Below are 23,409 nucleotides of genomic sequence, written 5' to 3'. Positions count from 1 at the left end.
TAACAATTTCTCCTTGGTTCTTCTTTGTGTCGCGATTCTTTTTCAAGGGTTTTGTTTGGACCGGGATAGTTAGTTTTTTTATATATTAGGAATAATGAAGTCTTGTGCTATGTATTAAATGGAGATAGCTTTTCTTCATGTTGTTGTGCCTTGAGAGTAGTGAGTGCCTTAGTTGTGATACTTAGGCTCAGTTCTTGACTCATAGATATGTGCCTTAAATTGGTTGATTTGTGACTTTGCTTAACTGCTTTGACTAGAGAGTCGGGATAGATCCGATTCTGATTGAGTTATGTTCCATGTGTGTGCGAGGTTATTGGTGATATTCTTGCATGTTAGTTGATGTCTGGAACTTCTCCCGTGTATTTGCAAAGCAAAATAGTAGTCTTGTTCATCTAGGAAGTGATATAGGCATTTCTTTGTTGAGCCAATTATATGCTTTTACCCACCTAATTAATGTATATCGTAGTTAGCCTCGTTGAGCTTGTATTCCTATTTCTTTGACAACCACACTACAAGCTTGACCCCTTTGTTTGACTTGTCTATCTATTTGAACCTTTTACCTCTCTTGAGCACTTGAATTTGTTATGGGCTTGTAAAAGCTAAGTTAATGTATGGTCGGATTTTTGAGTGGAACTATAGAAAAAAGAGAAAGGTGCACTGTCTGAAAAACTGTGAGAGCCACTTATAGGGAATTGTAAGGGGGGAAAAGTGAGTTTGCTTGAAAAAAAATCAGAACTTAGAAAAGAAAAAAATAGGTTCCTTGCTAGTGGTAATTCTCATCTTGTTTGTACTTAAAGAAATAGGGGAGCTTGATGTTGTTATATTGTGAAGGTTGAAGTTTGGTTCAATATAAGTGTGGGGTTTGAAGTGTTAATGTACATATATTAAAGTGCTTAGGGAAGTGTAGTCACTATATCCAAATGTATCATACCCGTCATGTAGCCTACATTACAACCAATTAAAGTCCTACTTGATCCTTGATTGAATGAGCTCAAATTAGCAGAGTACTACACTACGAACAAGCATATGGTACGTTTTCTGTGGTGCATGAATTTGATTTCTGATAGTGAGTGAATTCCTTCTATCTTTAGTTCCTATTTGTTCTTGAATTTTATTGAGTGTGGAACTACTCTCTATTGTTGTGTGAAGGCACATGATTTGCGAAGGTAAGGTAAAGTCTTTGATCTATGTGTTAGAGTAAGTGAACATGTTGTGAAAAATGTGTGGTGCTTTTGAGTCGAGTCTTGAGGTTAGGATGTTATGATATGGTACTTAGGCTTCTTTAAATGTTCTTGTCATGATGCGTTAGGGAAGTTGTCTCATGAGAAAGTCGTCTCTATGTGAAGTGTAGTTTGATTGCTCGAGGACGAGCAATAGTTTAAGTGTGGGGTGTTGATGGTAGTCTAGGAACACGTGTTTTAGCTGCATTTTGCACTCTAATTATTGCATTTTGAACTTGTTTGAGATGAAATGATATTGATTTGCACTTATTACATATTTTATGCTTTGTAGGAGATAATTCCGAGTTAAAAAGGTGTTTTGAAGCTAAATCGAATAATTGAAGCTTTGAAGTCCGAGTAAAAGCCAATGAATTAAACTAGAATCGCGTTTGGGGCTCGTGAACCGGCATTGCATACGAAAGTTGGAAGAAAACGCAAGGGTAGTGACATTTGTACTAATGCTTCACACCATGCATAGCACAGTGCGACACATCAGTGCAAATGTGCATCAAAAATTTGAGAAGTTCAGAGGCTTGTAATTTCTGGGTCTGATAGAAAAATACACTAATGCTACACATAATGCGTGGCACTAGTACAAATTTTTGTCAGACAAACTAAGTTTAGAGAGTTTGCAACCGAGCAAAATGCACTAATGCGACGCACCCTGCATAGCACTGTGCGACGCATGAAGTGTAAAAAGTTTGTAGGTTTTTCCATTTCGGCTCAAAGAGGGTAGTTTCGTCCGGGTTTGTTCCTACTTGGTATAAATATACTGGAAACACATTTTAAGGGACTTTTGACCTTGGGAGTTTTGGGAGAGCATTGGAGGCTACAAGACTCAGGATTTCATCATCTTTCCATCAATTCAATACAGGAGTTTGGATTGTAACATTAGATTGATGCTTCCTTATTCTTTAATTAATATTTGTGATGACTTTCTCTATAATTATGGAGTAGTTTACCTTAAGGTTTGATGGATATGGTGTTTTGATTAATATTTGTGGATTTTGACTCTAGTTCTTTCTTGAATTCGTTTATGGAGTTTTGAGTTATTGTAACTTTATTCACCAGTTTATTTAATCGAAAGAGGAGTATTTTGGTGATTATCTTTGCATTATTTTGTTTGATTTAATTCAATGATTCTCCTAAGTAATCGAAAGAGCTTGTTGAATTGTTGACTAAATCAAGTTAGGAGAATATTCAATAGACGTTTTCCTAAAGACTAATTCATTAACAGATGCTTGCATACTTTCGAAATGCTTATATTAGTTCACCTCGTAGAATTAGGATTTAATCGAGAGAGGAGTCTTGACAACACGTTTGAACTAATAATTGAATGAATTCGTAAGAATTATTAGAACATTAGAGTTAATTAAATTAGAGTTAAATCCCAAATAGCTATCTTGCACCTATATTATCACGACCCTTATTACTCACATTGATAAGAAATTAACTCTGCAAATCTCTAATTCCTTGCCGTCAATTGTGTAGTTGTTTTATTTTAGTATTTAAACATAGTTTATAATCATTTAACTCAAGTATTGATTCTCATAAATAACAATTAAACCAGAAATTACTTGAAAATTGTTTAAATCCAATCTATGTGGAGACGATATTTTACTATACTATCTTTGATTAGCGAGTATCAATTTCGTGTTGTGTTTTGCACTCGTTATCTAGTTGACTTTAGTGCACTAATAAAAAAACACATATATAACTACTGACTACACAAGAAGTCCTTATGGACATTCCCGTCTTCCATAAGAGACCTACCAATGGAGACTTCCAATTCATCCTTGATAATATGTGTAGCACCCCGAAAAATTTCGAAGTACTTAAGCGTTATTAAGAAAGTTGATGTGCGCTAATTATATTATTTTGTGTGCATACTAGGACTATTAATATGATGGATATCAATTTTATATGATAATAAGTGTACGAGGCATATTATAAGTGATGTGGGGTCTAAGGATATCCCTAAGTCCAAGTTAAGTTGGAAATTACACGATAGACTAAAATTCCAAATGAGTATGCACACGACCAAACTTTGGACGATAATATCTACACATATATAAGGATTTATGTAATGTAAAACCTATCAAATGAAAGATCTTTGAGTCTAGTTTCTAACTCTTCAACCCGTTTGTCATTTGAACATTGCTACAAGAAGTTATGACCAAATTACCAAAGGTTGGCAGAGGAGTCTGCGGATGCGCAACATCCGGGGCTGCGTCCGAAAGAATGGATGGCAGTGAAGTACTGCCATAGCGTCCGAGTTCGCATCCGAGCTTTGAAGATGAGTGAAGAGGGGATGCGAAGCATCCGGGGCCACATCCAAAAACCATAAATTTGGGCTTATAAATACAAAATCGGGGGAAGAGATTATTTTGTGTATTGGGGGTTAGGGTTCTTAATGGTGAAAAGACAATTTTGAGCTCAAATCAAGTCCAATCAACTAAGGTAAGTTGTAAATGATGTTTTTGGTTGATTCTTACTCAATATACATGAGTTATAACATCATTCTTACATTCAAATACTAGATTTTATCATCAAATCCTCAACAACATAAAAATCACCGAAGTTGTGATTTTTCAAGATTGATCTACTAGAGGTAATTTCAATGCTTCAAACTCATTTATTATGAGTAGTTAGAAGTGTTTGAAGCACTTGTTACACGTTTTAAATAGTTGAAAGATTGGATTATAAAACTCTAGTTCATGGCATGTATAGTACTTTTGAGAAAATAAGAGAAGATGAATGTTAATCTTGGCGATGAAATTTATGAATACAATGAACCTATGGAATTATTTGTTAGCAAAAGATGTAGGTGATCAACTAAGTAATCACCAGAATTGTATATTTTGTAAGTGTTGATTATGGAAGATGATGAATAGTAACTTGGTGACAGACAATTGATATAGTATCATTAATGACTTCGAATGGGTATTAAAATATAAGAATGAAGTTGGATGGTCTAGCATGTAAAACTATTTGACGATTTAAGTTGTTGGAGGCTTGTAACCAACTTATGAGCCATATATGGATGTTGATCAATATGTTAGGTCATATTCTGATGCAATTAGGATATCTAATTGTAGATATCGACTTGTTGGTGATGTTGGGCATTTTAATCAACATTGGAATGATGGATGAGGATTGAAATCTTGTGAATGTTAATAAAGCGAAAGCTAGGTAAGTTGATTAAAACTTACTCTTCTTGAGGGACTTTCTCTAAAAGCATGTTTCGAGTTAATACTTAAGTTATTTGCAAATGTGCTTTCGTACTTGTGGGGGCAAACAAGTACGGATGTCTCCATGTATTAAAGTATTATGTTGCATATGTAGTGTCATGCTCTATTATAAAATTTATTTTAAATCTTGTTGGCAAAATAAAACTCAAGATAAATGTTATAAGTTTTTATCAAAACTTACATATTGATAAGAGTATACATATTTGAGTGCTAAAGATAAGTTTTCATGAAAAGTATTTCTTTTGGAAATTGACGAACAAAATAGCACTTGTGGTATCTTTTAAAGATTGATGTTAAATTTCTAAATGCTTTAGCATGTAAAATGTTGTTTATTTAATATTTGTTCAAATAATTTAGATTTTTCAATAAATGATACGAGTTGATAAAAGCAGGTCCTTTGAAGCTGCTATGATATGAATCTATTTTTGAAGTATCAAATATTTTGGGAGTTACTCGTGTTCACCGAGATTGACTTCAGATATATTGTGTTCGTTATCATGAAACTACACGTGCCAGTGTAGGCGTAGATGGCCACTTTGTGGTACAGACTATGAGAGAGTGATATCCCTCGAGAAAGTACTATTTTGTGCTATTATTAACATGACTGAGTCGATTCGCACGACACTACGATGAGACGACCTGAGCAAGTAGGGTACATGATACTTGTCGCTAGGTACATAATCTAGTTGACCTTCTTATGTCGGTGATGGTATAGTACCCCAAGTGAAAGGTAAGGATGATTTTTGTATGTTTAAGCCTAAGGAGCCGAAAGTGATTTCAATGACTTAAAACAAATGGAATGATTTTATCCAAAATCTTGGATTGCTGTAAATATTTTAAAAGTTTATATTATGGTTTATATTTTACTTGTCTTCTATTTAAAATGACAAGGATCATGAATTGATAAAACTTCTTATTATTTTATATCAAATATTGATGCATTATTTTTTTTTATAAAACTTGTCCCGAGAACTTAAGTTAGAGAGAGTCTATGACACTTATTGAGTACCGTTGCGGTGTACTCAACCCTTAGGGGGGCCCTTCCAGGGTCCCGCTTATTTTACATATTTCAGGATGAGGTATGATACGTGACATGCAGTTAGGGCTAGGATGACTCTCTTCCTGAGGTATATGGCGAGGCACCACTCCTATTTCGCGGTAGCTATCATGTTATTTTCTTAATTTACGCTAGTCGGATATTAACCCAAGTGTTTAATTCTATTATTTGGTATATAGGCTTCATAAATAATTGTGAAATATTGTAGTAACGGGTTTGTACACGACATACATGAAAGTATATTTATTTTACTTAGTTTCATTGTTATTATCATGAAAAACTTCATGTGTGATTTTGAATTGGAAAATATTTTATCATTTAACTTGAAAATGTATATGATTTTCAAGGAGCTTCTGCAGTTAAATTGATTTTCATGCATATGATTTGGGTGCATCACATAGTTTGGTTCGCTCGGGTCGGGTAGTGTGCCGGGTGCCGGTCACGTGATTTTGGGTCGTGACAATATGAATACTAGATTAGCAGGTTGCAAGACCAAGTTACTCAATATGGTTGGGCGTGTAATTCTAGCAAAGGCTTGTCTAGGAACAGGGGCAGCCTAAGGGTAAGGCAAATAAATAGTGATACGTTTCTTTCTCGTTTAATTGAATGATGCATTTACCTTTGTTATCAAATCTAATTTTTTCTCATGCATGTACACTCATGTTTTTTTCTAATGTTTCTAATGATTTTACTTTCTAATTTTCGGTTTCTCTAAGTTGATTATTTCTTTTCACTTTATTTTATTGATCCATCCATTAGAAGGCAACTTTTTTTTGGTTCATCTTTTTAAGAGAAATCCCCAAATGTAATGGGGCACAAGGTTTGAAAGTCGACAGATGATCGTTGTGCCCCATTTATCTTCTCCACTTAATTAATGTCATATTTTTATTTACGATAAAGTTCCAAACCGTAACGTGTACCTAATTTACACATCATGCGTTGTACATTTACCACTAGGCCAAAGTCCTAGAGTTTGCTTTGTATCTTATTATTATATGGATTTTACAAAGGAAATTTAAGGGCCTTTTAATATGTTTTGGCTTTAGGCCACAAAATCCATTGAGCCACCCCTGCCTAGGAAGCATCCCTAGCCATGTAATGGACTATATCAAACTCCTTAGTATTACTATCAAGCAAGTCAATAAAACTAAGAGTGATTTTATTGGGGGTACTACTATTGAAAAGAGAAAGATGCACCTTCTAAGCTAGGATAATATTGCTAAACCTAAGGGGCATAGTAGGCTTGGCATTCAAAAAGCTGAACTAAAGTATAAGGCTTGTCACTCAGGTTTTGCTTGGACGTTGTTTCATAAACTAGATGCACTGTAGTAAAAAATTTTAGTTGCCAAACACTGCAATAATATCTATATAAGAAGGAAACTATTGTCCATGACCTGGAAGTGTATCCTAGATGGCTGGAAAATATACTCTGAAACTTTTAGGTGAGTAGTTCAGAAAGGTAATAGAGTCAATTTTCTTACTGACAGCTGAATCACAAACATGCCCTCTTAGACAATGTTATCTTTTGCAATGTCAAAATCTCCTCATTGTTTGTTAATGGAAAATAGATCTGAGCAACCTCTTCTTCAACATTTATGATACACTCCTCCATAATATCAACAACACATTCATTCCAATTTACAACAAGGAGAATGATAATCTCATATGAGGGACTAACTAGTAACATGCACTGCTCTTCTAAATCTGCCTATTATTTTCTATAATCTTATATGACTTCCCCACCAACTCAAGAAGTTTGTTTCAATTGAATTTGAAAACTAAAAGCTCTTAACAAGGACAAGTTTTTCACTTGGTTACTCTTCCATTCGAGGCTACATACTAGTGTAATGACCCGACCAGTCATTTTGAGTACTAGCGTGTCGTTCGACAGTCTGAGTCGATAAGTAATCTCACATCGGGTATTATCACTTGTGCGCGTGATCGGAATTAATTTTCGAGAAGTTCAGAGTTGATTTGGAAAGAAAACTCTCATTTCGAAAACTTTAAGTTGGAAGAATTTGACTAAGATTTAATTTTTGAGTAAACGACCTCGAAATCGGGATTGGAAGGTTCCAACAGGTTCTTATGATAATTTTGAACTTGGGCGTATGTCCAGATCGGGTTTTGGATGACCTGGAAGCGTTTCAGCGCCTATTGTGGAAGTTGGCATTTTGGAAGAATTTCATAAAAAATAGGTTGAGGTGTATTTCAATGTTATTGATGTCCGTTTGGGATACCGAGTCTGGGAATAGCCCCGTATGGTAATTTTGACATTGAGAGCGCGTCCAGAAGTGGATTTGGAGGCATGTAGGTCATTTCAGGGTCATTTGGCGAAAGTTAGAAATTCGAAGGTTTCTGAGAAGTTTGATCGGGAGTGGACTTTGTGATATCAGGGTCAGATTCCGATTCCGAAAGTTGGAGTAGGTCCGTAATGTCAAATGTGACTTGTGTGCAAAATTTGAGGTCAATCAGGTGTGATTTAAAAGTTTTTGGCATCGAATGTAGAAGTCTGAAGTTCTAAAGTTCATTAAGCTTGAATTGGGGTGCGATTCTTAGTTTTGATGTTGTTTCGGGTGTTCCGAGGGTTCGAGCGAGTCCATTTTATGATTCCAAACTTGTTGGTATGTTCGGGCGCCCCCGGGGCCCCAAGCGGCAATCGGACGAGGCTCAGACCAAGATGGAAATTGGGAGCAACAGTTGAAGCTCCCAGTTGCTGCCACAGAAGCGAATGAGTGAGGGTAGCCCAGCCACTGCAAGTGTAGAAGTTTTGGCGCACTTGCGTGACCGTGGGTGCGAGAGCAGTGGTCGCAGAAAGGGATGGGCTCGCAGAAGAGATCCCTTTTGTCCGTAGATGTGGAGCTTGGCCAGGTAAGGGAAATGCGTACCTGCGAGGATTTTGCCGTTGGTGAGGGACCACAGATGCGGCCAAGGCACCGCAGGTGCAAAAAAAATCGCTAGGCAGAATCGTTTTAAGAGCGGGATTTGGCTTAATTTGGGATTTTAAAGAAAAAACTAGAAATTGATATTCTTGGATTTTGATCACGAATTTGGGCATGAAGTTGAGAATAAATTATATATTTGAGTTCATAGTGCTATGGGTAGTGTTTGTCTTCGAAATGTTTTGGAATTCGGGCATGTGGGCTTGAGGGCTGTTTTATCGATTTTTCGAGCGGAGTTGAAAAATATTATAAATTGATTAATTATGAGTATTGGAGTATATTTTGATTGGGTTCCATCTTATTTGACTAATTTTGGAGCGACGGGCATCAGTTTGAGGTGTTAGAGGGGATTTGGAGCCAGTTATGAAATTTCGGAGCGAGGTAAGTCTCCTGTCTAACTCTGTGAGGGGAAAATTACCCCTATGTATTATATATTGATGTGTGCTACTTATTATGGGGGCTACGTATGCGGGAGGTGACGAGAGCCTGTACGTAGCTACATTCATGTTATTGTCCGTGTAGGCTTAGGTTCACATCATGCTATAGCTGTACTATTTGAGCAGTCTCTCACCTATGAAATTCATATCTTTTACATTACTACTTGAGACTAGACTTACTATTGTAGAGACTTCACGAGTTCATGATTAGTCAGCGAATAATTTTACTCCTCTTACGGCATATTTTTGTGGTATATATGTTTCATTGAAAGGTTTTTGTTAAAGAAATTACAACTCACACGTTTATTCGTGAGTGGGGTCAAGGACCCAGTAAAACTTCTTATTCTAATGGGATCGGGTCGTTCGCCTAGGCAGAATTTATGTACCACACTCTTATGGGATCAGACCGTTCGCCTCGACAGGATTTATGTACCATACTCTCATGGGAGCGGGCTGCTCGCCTCATCAGTTTAATAGATGTATCTATGGTTTGGGTCGTTCGACCCTCGGCAATGCACATGTTAAATATTTATGCTGGATTGGGCCGTACGCCTCGGCATTTTCTATATCATATCCTCATGGATTCGTGCGTAATATTTGGCAAGAAACCAGTATATCTGTGAGTTTTTCCGATTTGAGTTATGCCGATCTATTTGATGATATCCATCATTTATTTACTTTGCCTCATATTTACTTATCTCTTTACTGTACCTGGTGTTATTGGACCACTAGTAATTGTCTATGTCGACCCCTCGTCACTATTCTTCCGGGTTAGACTAGATACTTACTGGGTACACGTTGATTACATATTCATGCTATACTTGCTGCACATTTTTATGCAGGTACGTATGTGACTAGTGGCCTTGTGAGAGCAGAGGCGTGTATGCATGCGGGGACTTACGTGAGTTGCATTCCACATTACGACCCACAACCTGAAGAGTCTCCTTCAAAGTATTTATATTTCTCTTATCCAAATTTGTATTCCGGACATATGCTGTATTTTATTTTACATTCCTAGTTGATGCTCATGCACTTGTGACACTAGGTTTTGGGGGTGATTATGAGTTGTTCTGTAGTGAAATTGTTAAAAATATTATCATTTACTCTGTAAATTCTATCTTCTACTATTTAATGGAAGAAAATATGATTTTAAAATATTAAAATGAGAACCTGATTGAATATTTATTATTGGCTTGCCTGACAGTGGTGTACGACACCATCACGACCTTTAATAGATTTTGGGTCGTGACAACTGGTAAGTATCTCCACAACATTGGGCTGAACATAAACCCCATCTGCTCCTTCTGTAACAACTTTGAGGAAACAATATCTCACATCTTCTTTGAATGCAATAAAGCCAAGGCTTTATGTGCTAACTTGTGCCTTAAATCCACTAATCAACCTCCGGTATAGTCCCTCTAATTTGATCAAAACTCTTGGAACGTCACTTGGTCAAATATGAGGAACAAAGATTTCAATAATAACATCTGGTGGGAACTGCTCATTCCCTTCTATTTTTGGAGCATATGGCTCACTATGAACAATAATCTCTTCAACAACAAGAGGGATCCCATCTTAGTCCATATTCTGATTACTATGGCATTAGAATATCATTATGCGACTAATAGCAACACAACTGGGCATAAGATTCAACACTGATGGGTCTTCATTTGGAAATTCAGGTATAAGAGGAATATGTGGGGTCTTCAGGGATAATAATAGAGACTGGGTAGTTAGTGGCGAAGTCAGGAAATTCAATAAGGGTGTTCAAATTGCCAATGGACTATGTAAGGGTGTTCAAAGTCTATTTTTAATCAACAACAAGTAATATTTTATCTTATACATAGTATAATTTTTCGGCGAAAGGTGGTCAGTTGACCAACGTAGCTTCGCCCCTGTGGGTAGTAGGCTTCATGAAAGGTGTTCCTAAGATCACTAATAACCTAGCTGAATTAACTGCTTTGTTACAGGGTCTTAAAATTACAGGGGAATTTAAACTTGATTCCACTACACATCAACACTGATTCAGTGAAAATTATTAATATGTTGAAATCAAAACAGTTGCCTTATAATTTTATTATTTTTGAATGCGGGTTGTTGATAGCTCAACCAGGGAACCCAATTATTAGCTATAACTACAAGGAGCACAATCGAGTGGCAGACCTTCTAGCTAAAGAAGAAGCAAAGACGAAGTTTTTTAACAAACCAAAGATTTTAGTAGTTTCTTTGGTGTTTGCTAATACCTAATAATGCAGTTTGGACGATATCTTAGGTACATTTGATAAAAAAACTACGGAATGTAATATTGCTAGTATTTTTGGTTACAATGTTGACCGCCTAGACAACTCTATAAACAAACATGGATGTGATGTAATTATTAGTTAATTAAAATTATTTAGTTTACCAAAAAAAAAAGTACATACAAGCACATCCAATTAGAGGAGCTATAGAAACAATAATAAATTTAATTTTCTTACTAACAATGTTTATCACGAAAATTATCACGAATCATTATTTATTCCTTTTATACTTTCTTCCACTACTTTCACTATCACTAAGTCATATCACCTGAAAAAATAAAAAAGTATATCGAATATATCTATTTATCTTTTTCACGCAATAACCTCTTGATTGTTAGTCGACAAAATTTGATTTGTTGTTATGTTTGGAGCTCAAATCATGGTTAGAGTACTAATTTTATAAAATTTGGATGGTGAAGATTAGATTGTAAAAATAATCATCATTGTTGAATAAACTTGAAGAAGTGAGTCTAAATTTCGAATATAATTTTTGTGAAAAATTTAAAGCATCTGTTATTTAGACTCTTAAACATAATTTAAGAAAGTACGAAATTAATCATTTTCACACGAGTTCAAATCCAATGACAACTTGACTACTGTAACCTACAAATTCACTCGATAAACTTGTGTAAGAAAAGAAAAATCAGATAGGGTACCTCGAAGTAAATTACTGTACATAGGGTTTTATTGGCAAAAACAAAAGGGGAAACAAGTTGCAAAAGAAATAAAAAACGAAAAAAGAAAAGTCTATTTCTCTTTGAAGTTTCTTTATATTAGCACTTCCTTAGCATATGCTTCCACTCTCTCTCTCTCCATTTCCTCGGAGAGATATTTACATAATCACATCTTCAGCTTCAACTTCTGCTTCTCCATATATTCTCTATAAATTCTGTATTTTTACACACATAATTTATTCTGATAATAATGGCAATGGAAGGAGGAGCACAATCTGACTACAATTCGTCTACTGAAGGTCTGCAGGAGCACTCTTCTTCGCCTCGCAAATCTCTCTCTCCTCCTCCTTCTTCAGGTTTCGGATCTGCTCTATGTTGTTTAGCTGTTGTTAAATTTTATTAATAATGCGGTTTTAGATTCTGATTTTGCAAATTGTTGACTATTTACGGCTGAAACTGTGTGAACTTGCAACATGAGCAAGTTCCTTTAGATTTTTATGGAGAATTTGCACTTTTATTCCCTTATATATGGACAAATTTTGATTCTGATGCTTGTGATATCTTGTTAAGCACATTCGGCCTTCAATTAATTGAAATATGCATTTTTGATTCTTCTGATAGAATCTTCACAAATTTAACAATTATTAACTGTTGAATTAATTAATAACACACGTTTTAATAAATTCAAGCTAATACATGCACGATGAAATAAATTCAAGGAATATATGCGCAGTGAAATATCACAAGGACCAAAATGAGAAACTGAGGGCTCGAAAGTGCAATTATCCTTTTTTTAAAACAAAGGTGGCTGCTTTATGTTAAACAAAGAAAGAAATTAGAAGCAATGCGTGAGGTAGGTAGCACATTCAATCTAACCTAACTAAGCTAAGTTAAGATAGAGGAAACAAAAAATGTATAAGGTAGAAATATTTCGGTATTGACCTTGAGATTGTAGACTAAACATAATGCACTCAACGGTGTGGCCTTGTGGACATTGAAGTGGGTGTAAACTTTGGAGATTAAGGATTTCTTCTCATCTGCCTAAGCCTGGTGGTTAGAGTTAGCCGATACTTGTGCTAGTGGGAGGTAGCAACTACATAGTGGAATAGTCAGGTGCGCGCAAGTCCAATGAATAGTAGAGGTGCATGCAAGCTGGCAAAGACACCACTATCATGAAAAAAAGATTATCGACTACCCATAGTGATACAAAAGAGTTCCAAAACTAAATATAAAAGATTGAATGAGTCATATCAAGATGAGTTTCATTTCTTTCTTCTTAGCCAGGTTTAAAGAAAATAGGAACATTCAGAGAACAATCCAATTGAAGTTGGCTGCCTACCTCCTCAAGACATTGTTGAAAAGTTGTATCAATGTTCTATTGGATTCTAAGCAAAACAATTCTTCCTAAGGGTGTGCATACCATCTAATTGCTGCGTAAGTTTTAGGATAAAGATATTCACTTTGGAACATAGATGGAATAACAAGGATGCGGGGATATGATACATTTGTCTTGAACATCCATATCCTCAGTTTCCACTTCAGTGTCATAAAAAAATATTATGTATAGCAGTTAGGACCAAAGGTAACATGGTCATGCAAAGTACCTTGAGTAAGTAGAACCTGATCAGATACAAATGGACTAGGTGATCAAATTCTTTCACGCAGTATTGCTGCCAAATTTACCCTTATTTCTAGCAAACTTTTAAAAATTACCCCAAGTTCTAATGATTACCCACAATCTCCCAACTTTCTTTTATCAAAGGCACTTTTTTTTTTGCTTCAAGCAGCTACATTGACAATTTGAAGTCAGTTGTTGCAAAAAAATTAAAGCTTAACTAGGTTGAAATGCTACATTGTTATATTGAAGAAAATAATTTAATGAACCTAATTATGCAATGGGGAGAAATAGAAAGGAGGAATAAAACTTCCTGACAATGGAAAGCTTGCCGAGATAGATGAAAGGACTTCTGATTTAATTGAACGAGTAAATGGCCACAAAAAAACCCTCAACCATACAGAAGCTTAAACTACATTCTTCTGATGCTAAACTTTAGTAGTTGTATTCTTTTGGATAAAATAATACGTAAGTTGGTTTGATCAATTAACTAATTCTTGAGTGGTGATTGGATATTTCCTAGAGTTAATAATTTTTTTTAATGTACTCTCCTGTTATTACGATCAATGAAAATCTTTGGAGTTCAAATATAATAAGCTGATCTCACATCAGTGCAGTGGATACAGTCCAGATTCCATACATACTTTTTGGGAAGAGTAAAATTGGAGAAATAGAATTTGTTCTATTTTAATTGCTAATAATATCTCTGAAACATCCATTGAAACATTTATAGAAGCATATAATTAGTACTATAATATTTGATTGTGTTTTTGTGGAATGCTATAATTTATGTATAGTACGTAATTTGTTTTATTTGGAATAACATGAATGTATTAGTTCATGTTTCGATTAATACAATTGAGAAACTCCAAGTATGTTTAATAGAAAGGAGTATTATATTAAACTTTTTTTAGAAGTTATTTTTAACATCTTATAAATTTAGTATTAATAGACAATTTGCTATAGATAGTGTTTAAAATTATAATTTGTTATGATTAATTTCTTTTACATTCACCGCGCATCGCGCGAGTACATATTCTAGGGCTATTATGGGTTGCCTTTAGAAGTGGAGGTAATTTTTAAAAGTTTGCTAGAGGTAGGGGTAAATTTGGCCAGATACTATAACCGTAAGGTTAAATTTGACCGGATAGTATAATGGAGGGTAAATGTAGTCAATATTTGAAAGTAGAAGGGTAAATTTGACCCTTTTCCCTTGACTGAATAGGCAGAAGTGCCTGCTCGGACATTTGCGCATACATTCGTTGCTAGACATTATGCTTTATAGGAGGGCTAACATTCTTCACTTCAATTTCCAGAGGGTTTTGCAATAGCTTGTACAAGATATTTTGGGATAATTTGATGTTGAGCATGCTCGACATTCTACTTCGTACCTACGTGAGGCTAGTCTTGTAGGATTTTTGTCTTAGACTGCCAGTGGTTAATGTTGTGTTCTCACTGCTCTTTCATTTTTCATAGTGTCGGGTCTATTTATTGGCTGATGCTTTTCATCTATTTTCTGGTCTTTATGATGCTGTTATTATTCCTATGGTATCTGTTGATGATACTGATATATTGTCTCTTTTCGTCTTCTTGAGTCGAGAGTCTTTCGAAAACAGTCTCTCTACTCCCTCGGAGTAGGGGTAAGATCGTACACACTACCCTCTCCAGATCCCACTAGTGGGATTTTACTGGGTTGTTGTTGTTGTTGCATGCTCGACATGGGACACATTGGTATTGTCCTGTATCTGCTCTGAAGGTGTTGAGTATCCCTTTTGTCATTGAAGTGAACCCTAAGGTCCATATCTTTAGGAAGTGGTCTCCATTTTGTCATGGGGCATGTAGAATTAGGATGATGAGGATCAAATTTTTCAATCTTTTGGCACAGCTCCTTTCTTTTAATTTGATGATATTCAGCTTCAGCATGTCCATGCCGAACTGTATGATTGAAGGGGGTGGATTTTCCGGCCATCAGATCCAAACAATAGACACCCCCCCCCCCCAAAAAAAAAAGGATCATTTAGAAATTTAGGGAGTTAAATAAGAAAAGATGTCAGTCTTTCAATTTTAGAATTACAAAAAGTGATGCAAAACAGGATTTTTTTGCCTTCAATTTTGATAAACTAAATTCAAAATGAGTGTTTTGGGCTTCAAGCCAAACACTCCATAAGGATAATTGAAGCTTGCAAGTTTGTGGACAGTTTGTGAATTAATGATGGGATGTTTGGTTCAACCATGATAAGTACTTCCCTGCATACAGTACATATCTGCGTAGTTTTGTTGCATGCTCAATATTCTGTTTGTGAGGTGGACCCTTTAGAATGAGACTAGTAAGCTTGGTATTTACTGGACTGAAGTCTGAGATTTCAACCAGATGTCTTGGCGCTTCTTTCATTTCTGTGCAGCGTGCCTGTTTGTTGTCTTGAGACGAAAACAGTTTTGGCTAGCTTAGTTGTGTTAATTAACTTGAGAAGCATTTCTTGGTATAATTGATTTTTTTTAGTTTCTGTTGGAAGGAAGCCTTAACTTCTATAAAAGATATTATGATAACTTTTTGGAAGGGCATGACCTCTCCTATGTCTTGAGATGAAGGCTCATTTTCCATTTTTCATCTTCATATTTAGCTGAGAGAGCTGCAATCCTGGTCACATGGTGTTTCTGATTAAAGACACACGCTATTTGACAAAGATTTTGATCCTTGTCACATAATGTATCTCACTGAGCTTCATTGCATTTTGATTCCTTACGTGGAGCCTTGACATTCTAAATATGTGCTGCTATTAATGAGGTCGTTATTGATTTCCAAATAGAATATTGTCTTTCAAACACATTACATTACGGATTGGAGGAGAAGTTTTTGCTTCCGGAAATACTAAACAAAAAAGGTGCTTGATCTCGAAAGCCTGTCTCGCATCTAATTGTGTTGCAGAACTGCATTGTTACCATTATTAACTATATAGCCGTGGGAAAAGAACTCTCTTTTGATGCGTCAATGCACCTTGGTGATGCGTCTCTTACTATTCCTCCCCCTCTTGATAAGTCAGACTAGTGTTGTGTGGCAAAAGGAGGCAACAAGGAGGTTCAAGCATGTACAAAAGCTACAAGTTAAGCAACCTAGTAGGTTCAGTAACATCATTGCTAATAATAATTTTCTAGTCCTCCTAGTCACTTTCTTTTATGCCAAATGTTTTACCTTAAAAGCAGCAATTTCATTAAGGTCAAAGGAACCATGTCAGACAGTGAATGGGCATAATTCTTTGTAGGCATTTCTAATCTTACATCCATTTTGTGGCGAGAAGAAATGTCTTTAACAGGCTGAGATTTACCAATTAAAAGAATTATCTTTCTGCTACATTGTTTTTCCTCATATTCAGAGATTTGGTAATTACAAAATTATATTTTGCATATACTTTTAACTATGTGTCAAATGCTGTCTGATTATTTTCTGGTTGACTTGATTTCCTGCATTGTGATGATAGTATGTGCTTAATGGGCTGTAGTGAGAGATCATGTATCTTATCGGTTTTGTACCTAAAACAAGAATGTGTCTTTTTTGCTGCTTTTGAGAAGTAAGGATACGTTCTAACTCTCTTTCATTTACTAGGGGTTATGCCTGTAAAGATGCTTGGTATCATTACACTAGCAATGTGTATATGATTTCATTTTACATTTTATTATTTCGAGCATCAAGTTCTTTCGTCATGTTTACAGTAATTTGTTCAAACTTTTTAATTGATTATGCCACAGATTCTCATTCCCTTCTGACTTAATGCTGATGTTTCTCCTTTGTGTTTGTGTTATTTCCAGACCATGAGGGGAACACAATATCTGTCAAGTTCCTTCTATCAAATGCTGAGGCTGGTTCAATTATTGGAAAGGGTGGCTCAACAATCAGTGATTTTCAGATTCGTTCTGGGGCAAGAATTCAGTTGTCACGCAACAATGAATTTTTCCCTGGTACCATGGATAGAATTGTAATGGTATCTGGGCCTGTTGAAGATGTACTCAAGGCAGTTGATTTTATTCTTAATAAACTGCTATGTGAGGTAATATCATGTTTTAAATCCTATTTGCTGTACTGTTATTGACAGATTGATTAAAACAACTATCTTGTTCCAATTCAGTCTTATGTTGAAGATGGTGGTAATGTTGACCCGCGATCAAAAGTTAGACTAGTTGTGCCCAACAGCTCTTGTGGTGGAATTATTGGGAAGGGAGGAGCTATGATAAAGTATGAATTTTCCTAATTTTTTGTCCTATAAGCATTTTGCTTGCTCCCCCTCCCCCAAAATACGTTGCTCCTGAAAATGCATGCAGGTTTCATAGTCTTATAACTCATTTAAAATAACTAGCTCTTCCACCGAGCAAAGATTTACTGATCTGGAGATGCTTGATTTGCTTTTAATAATGATAATAATCAACCTGCATTTGCAGTTTTATAGAGTATGCAGTGGCATAGCCTTGCGCTGGAATGAATTAGCTGACTTTACCTTGACAAGAAAGATATTCCCATTTTTCACTTTAAGTAAAGTTTGATCAACTGCGTGAGCCATGCAAGCATTGCATCCTAGTTTATTACCCCTTTAAAACAAATTGTATGTTCGATTAGAAGCTTTGGTTCAATTCTTCTTGTTGATCTGGCTGGGTTCCCTTAGACAGCACTGACTATTTTAATTAATGAAGTTGTAACCATAGTGTGAAAGTGCGTGAACTTCATCTGCGACCAAAATTATATGAAGGAAACATGTTTTACTACTTTTTTTTTTTTTTTTTTTTTTTTGAGAAAGGTAACAGAACAGGTTTTACTATATTCTAAGTACAACTTTGAGATGCAGAACAAAGATGGTCGACGAAATCATCAAATTAGTGTTAACACATATGGTTTTCTTTTCCAGGGCATTTATTGAAGACTCTCATGCTGGCATAAAAATATCATCTCAGGATGACAATTTTCCAGGACTGCATGATAGGTTAGTAATAGTGACTGGAACTCTTGGGGAGCAGATGCGGGCTATTGAATTGATTCTACATAAGTTGGCTGAAGACTCTCATTATATACAGAACATGAATGCTCCGTTTCCTTATGCAGGTATTGTTCAAATTTAGTTAATTTGTAATACTTCCATTTAAGTGATAGCTCAGGAGGAATAGGATCTGCTCCCCTGTGTTAATCATTATCTGTGCTTGTGCAATTCTTTTGGTAGCGCTTTCTACAGTACATGGGGCATGTAAATGAATTATTGGAGGGAAGACAGTACTAGTTTCTTGTTTGGCGTACTTTTCTACTACAGTAATGGCCATCTCTTTTGTAATGTTTTCCAAATTATTAGGTGTTTTATTTAGGACATCATCGTAGTAGTTGATGCAGCATCTAAAAGTTGTTTTTAATGTCATATTCTGATTACGAATTCTACTTTTACTTCCGCCTATTTTCTTAGCAGTTTATGTTGGAATGAACTATGGACCACGAAATGGAGTCGGAGGGAGATTTCCGGCTAACAGATATCAGAACAACGTCCAGTCTAATTCTGTGAGGACACAATTTTTTTGGCCCTAATGCTTTTGACTGGATTTGCAACCTGTTTTTACTTGAAGTCAACTTATTCTTTTTCTTTGTATTGGCTTTGAAGCTGATAATGGAAATGTTCTTATCATGTTTCTGGATAAGATTCTGCTTTTTATTTTTAAAATTTTTAAACCTGTCAGATTAGATATCAGTTTTGACCTGCACTACGGTGGTTTTGCAGGAAGATAGGAACAATTCTGTCACTATTGGTGTTGCTGATGAGCATATTGGTTTAGTGCTTGGCCGGAACGGAAGGAGTATAATGGAGATCAGTCAGGTGCGTAAAGAAGTTGCAATCTTTTCCTGTCCTATATGTTCTAATTAAAGTATCTGCTGTCTTTGCAGCAAAGTGGAGCTAGAATAAAGATATCAGATAGGGGTGATTTCATTTCAGGTACTTCAGACAGGTAAGATTTCCTCGATTTATTTGTTCTGTTTGCGTGTTGATATATGTAGTATATAAATAGCATACAAATATTTTAAAAAACTTCCTGACTTTTGCAGGAAGGTAACTATTACAGGATCTCAAAGAGCGATCAGCATGGCCGAGTCCATGATATCTCAGAAAGTAGCTAGAGTTTCTGAGAGGTGACGTGGGTGATTTCTATTTCTAGATTTTTGTTTATTATTTTCTTAATGGATAGCTGGAATTTCATGTGGTGATTTTGGAACTATGTTGACAATTATACAGTGATGAGTTTGTGAAAGGCTGATCCATGGCAGACGAGAAGTTTCAGTGAAAGAGAACAGTGCATGAATTTTGTTCTCTTGAAACAAAAGCTTACGGCAATAAAACTATTGCAATTGATTCAATTGACTGAATATATGACCATTCGATACAGTTTTAATTTTTCAGTAGGTTACATATTGAGGTGAGATGAGAGGCTTCTTGGATCGGTACGATACATTATTTTTATTCCTTTATCATGTCTTGTAGAGAAATGGTCATTGGCATCAATATCAACATCTATTTAAGCTTATGCATCAATTAGCAACAATATATGAAACAATTATATATATACAGTCTCTCTCTCTCTCTCTATATATAGTCTGCATTTATAATTCGCCTGAGAATCAGTTTAGACTTGGGTAAGCTCCAGAATTGCACTTCCATTCTATGACTAATTACTGCATTCATTTTAGTAAATTGGACTGTTGGAAAAATCATTTAGTACTAAAGATTAATAATGATGTGTAAGTGTTTATAACATTCTGCTCACAAGTGAATTTTCCTGAAAAATGACTAATGTTGTACCAAACACATCTAAAAGAAAATTTCATTACGGGTATATTATTAACCAAAGCCAGAAAATTATGGTATTGAACATGCAAATATAAAATATACAGTGAAAAGCTCATTACACTCACTCATGCAAAGTTCCCCAACCACAGAAATAAGGCAAGTGAAACCATGCATTTTATTTCACAAACTTCTAAATCCATATGCAAAAATAGAATTATGTTTAAACGAACTTCATCTAATACTTCAAGGTTCATCGCCTCCAGACCCTGATCCATACCCTGAGCCACTACCATAGCCTGAACCATTGCCGCTGCTGCTACCTCTTCCTCCGCCACCTCCTCCTCCACCACCACCGCCTCCTCCTCTTCCACCACCACTTCCATAACCAGAACCACTACCACTACCTGAACCATATCCTGAACCATTTCCTGAGCTGCCGCCACCACCACCGCCACCGCCTTGGCCACCTCCGCCTCCACCACCACCACCCCTTCCTATCCTCCACCCGATCCATACCCTGAGCCATATCCAGAGCCACTACCCCTTCCCGAGTTTGCTCCACCACCACCACCACCGCCTCCTCCGCCACCTCCACCACCTCCGCCACTTCCAAACACTCCATCAGCCTCACCATATCCAGAGCCTTCCCCAGAGCCATACCCTGAACCATAACCTGAACCTGCACCCAAGGCTGACCCTCCACCACCACCACCTCCTCCTCCACCTCCGCCACCTCCACCGCCTCCTCTTGCGCCATAAAATCTTGCAGCAAAAGCAAGATCAACAAAGAGCAATATCAATAATGCTGCTCCTATAATTTTGGAATACCCCATTCTAAACTTCCAAATGCAGTCTATTATCAAGTAGAATAATAATTACTTGTGTTAATGCAATATTTCTAAGGAACGTGTCACTTGACAAGAGAGGAAATACTTATGATCGTGAATGACAAGTTGAAGGTAGTCTTCCTATTTATAGGCACTCCGAAATCTAACTTTTTTCAGTTGCATGGTTTTTCTAAATATATATTTAATTTATTGGAAGAGGAAAATATGAACGTGTTTATTTGAGATAGTGGTGTTAGTATTGTAGGTGGCTGTATTATTATAATTTATAGTATAATATAAACTTATCTAGCTTCATGCAAAATTATATTATTAGAGATGAATACAGTTTGCTCCCATTTTCTACTTAGGATAATGGGGCCAAGGAGATTCAGACACATTCCCACTCTGTCATTCTGTCCTCACTTGACTACAAATTTTAGTGACCTCCATATGAAGAGCTTAATATTATTCTTTGTTAGGTACAGGTTATATGATCTTATACATGTATTTCCTTCTATTTCTCCATGTAAACCTTTTTGGCGCAACGCACTAGTCACGGAGTTTAAGAAAAAATATTTTTTTTTGGAATTTGTGGTCCTAAACAATTTAAAAAGGGCCCCAGAGTATTTGTGTGATTATAAAAGTTTCTCATTAAGGGTAGAATTGTGTAAGTTTAAGCATAATTGTTTTCAAATTTAGAAATGAGTCATTCTTTTTGGAACAGACTAAAAAAAAAATAAGTTCACATAAATTGAAAGGAATTTAGTATCACTTTCTCTAGAACCATGTATATAGTAGTACTATTATCTTATGGGGTCAATTTAGAGAAGCAACTAGAAAAATGAAGATGAAGATAAAGTTTTGTTAATTAATAGTGCTCCTACATTGTTTGCAACAATCAATCAATTATGTCTTGACTATAGTCAACCATCTCTATAACAGTCTTGTTTGTTCCGATAGTTTTTGACTTTTATAGTGAATGACTGTTATATACCTATAACAACATTTGAGGTTTAAATTATTTTGGCCGTTATAGATAAAAATTATCCCAAAATCAACTATTTTTCCTTTTTCAATGTTGCATATAAAAGATAAGAAAATTATTCAAATTTAAAATCTCAAAAGATATGCATATTTCACTTGTTAAGTATTGAAGAACGCTAATACATTATTAATAAATTCATAACTAAACGTATAAAAATTTAAACTCTAAACCACACACTTTAAAGCTACTTAGGAAAATAAATTCTTTCAAGATTAATGGAGGAACTTTGTAATTGTAGCTTCTTTCATAGATTTTATTATTTTACTAGCAATATAACGCTTGAATTTGTGAAGATTTTTGTTCAAATTTTCAGCAAAAAGGTATCCAATAGCTTTCCCTTGAAAACAATCTAAGAGCTTAACAATTAAATCTTCTATCTAAATATTTTTTGGCATTTGTCCAATGGAAAAGATATCATATGCAAATCTTGAAATCTTATGTCTTATGCAAAATAGAAACTTAGTTAAATGAAAAAGATTGTGTGTATATATTTAGAATTATTATTAGTAACCTTAAAGATTCTATATGGCTGTTATAGAGGGGTAATTTTACAAAGAGCGTTCTGCTATAAATATGGTTGTTGCTGTTATAGGTAAAAAGTTGTTATAAAGAGGTAAAATATAAGTTAAAAAATCAGTTCTCAAAAAACTTGACTTTTTTAGTGGGGAAAACTACCCTCTATAGCCCCTCAAAATTTTAATAGCCCATGTTTTTTTCCACTGACATGAAATGGCCCTTCGGCCCAAACTTATTGCATCTAATAGCTCGAAAATATCTATTTTGTATATTTTTTGTATATTGACAGTCTATTTTATATATTTTTTGTATAGTGACAGTCTATTTTATATATTTTTTATATAGTGACAGTCTTTTTTGTATAATGACAGTCTATTTTGTATATATTTTGTATAGTGACAGTCTATTGTATATAAATTATATAGTGACAGTCTATTTACTATATTTTTGTATAGTGACAGTCTATTTTGTATATATTTTGTACAATGACAGTCTATTGTATATAAATTGTATAGTGACAGTCTATTTTAGTATATTTTTTGTATAGTGACAGTCTATTTAGTATATACATTGCATAAAATTTATATATAGAGTGTATCGTGCATCTTGCAATGTATCCATAATATATCATTAATGTATCTCGAGCGCTTTTGTGTATCCAAAGTGTATAGATTGTTCTACGATGTATAAATTTTATATATATAAAGTGTATCGTGCATTTT

The 23,409-nt window shown here is 35.3% G+C and overlaps 1 protein-coding gene across 3 annotated transcripts; it reads left to right on the top strand.

Moving 5' to 3' along the window:
• The first annotated feature begins 11,963 nt into the window (after window positions 1–11,963).
• Window positions 11,964–20,075, top strand: LOC107778299 (protein BTR1). 3 transcript variants are annotated; one of them, XM_016598524.2, is made up of 9 exons: window positions 11,964–12,234; window positions 17,298–17,536; window positions 17,615–17,721; window positions 18,386–18,579; window positions 18,932–19,020; window positions 19,238–19,333; window positions 19,402–19,463; window positions 19,561–19,644; window positions 19,748–20,075. In XM_016598524.2, exons 1-9 carry the CDS (start codon window positions 12,129–12,131, stop codon window positions 19,767–19,769), a joined length of 999 nt encoding a protein of 332 aa, XP_016454010.1. In that variant the 5' UTR covers window positions 11,964–12,128; the 3' UTR covers window positions 19,770–20,075. The 3 variants fall into 3 exon arrangements, with proteins under 3 accessions (XP_016454010.1, XP_016454009.1, XP_016454011.1); XM_016598523.2 differs by having other exon boundaries at window positions 18,929–19,020; XM_016598525.2 differs by having other exon boundaries at window positions 18,929–19,020; window positions 19,561–19,649; window positions 19,748–19,911.
• The last annotated feature ends 3,334 nt before the right edge of the window (window positions 20,076–23,409 follow it).

This window comes from Nicotiana tabacum, chromosome 13 (genome assembly GCF_000715075.1).
Source record: "Nicotiana tabacum cultivar K326 chromosome 13, ASM71507v2, whole genome shotgun sequence".
Taxonomy (NCBI): Eukaryota; Viridiplantae; Streptophyta; class Magnoliopsida; order Solanales; family Solanaceae; genus Nicotiana; species Nicotiana tabacum.
This window is presented reverse-complemented; position numbering and strand designations above follow the sequence as displayed.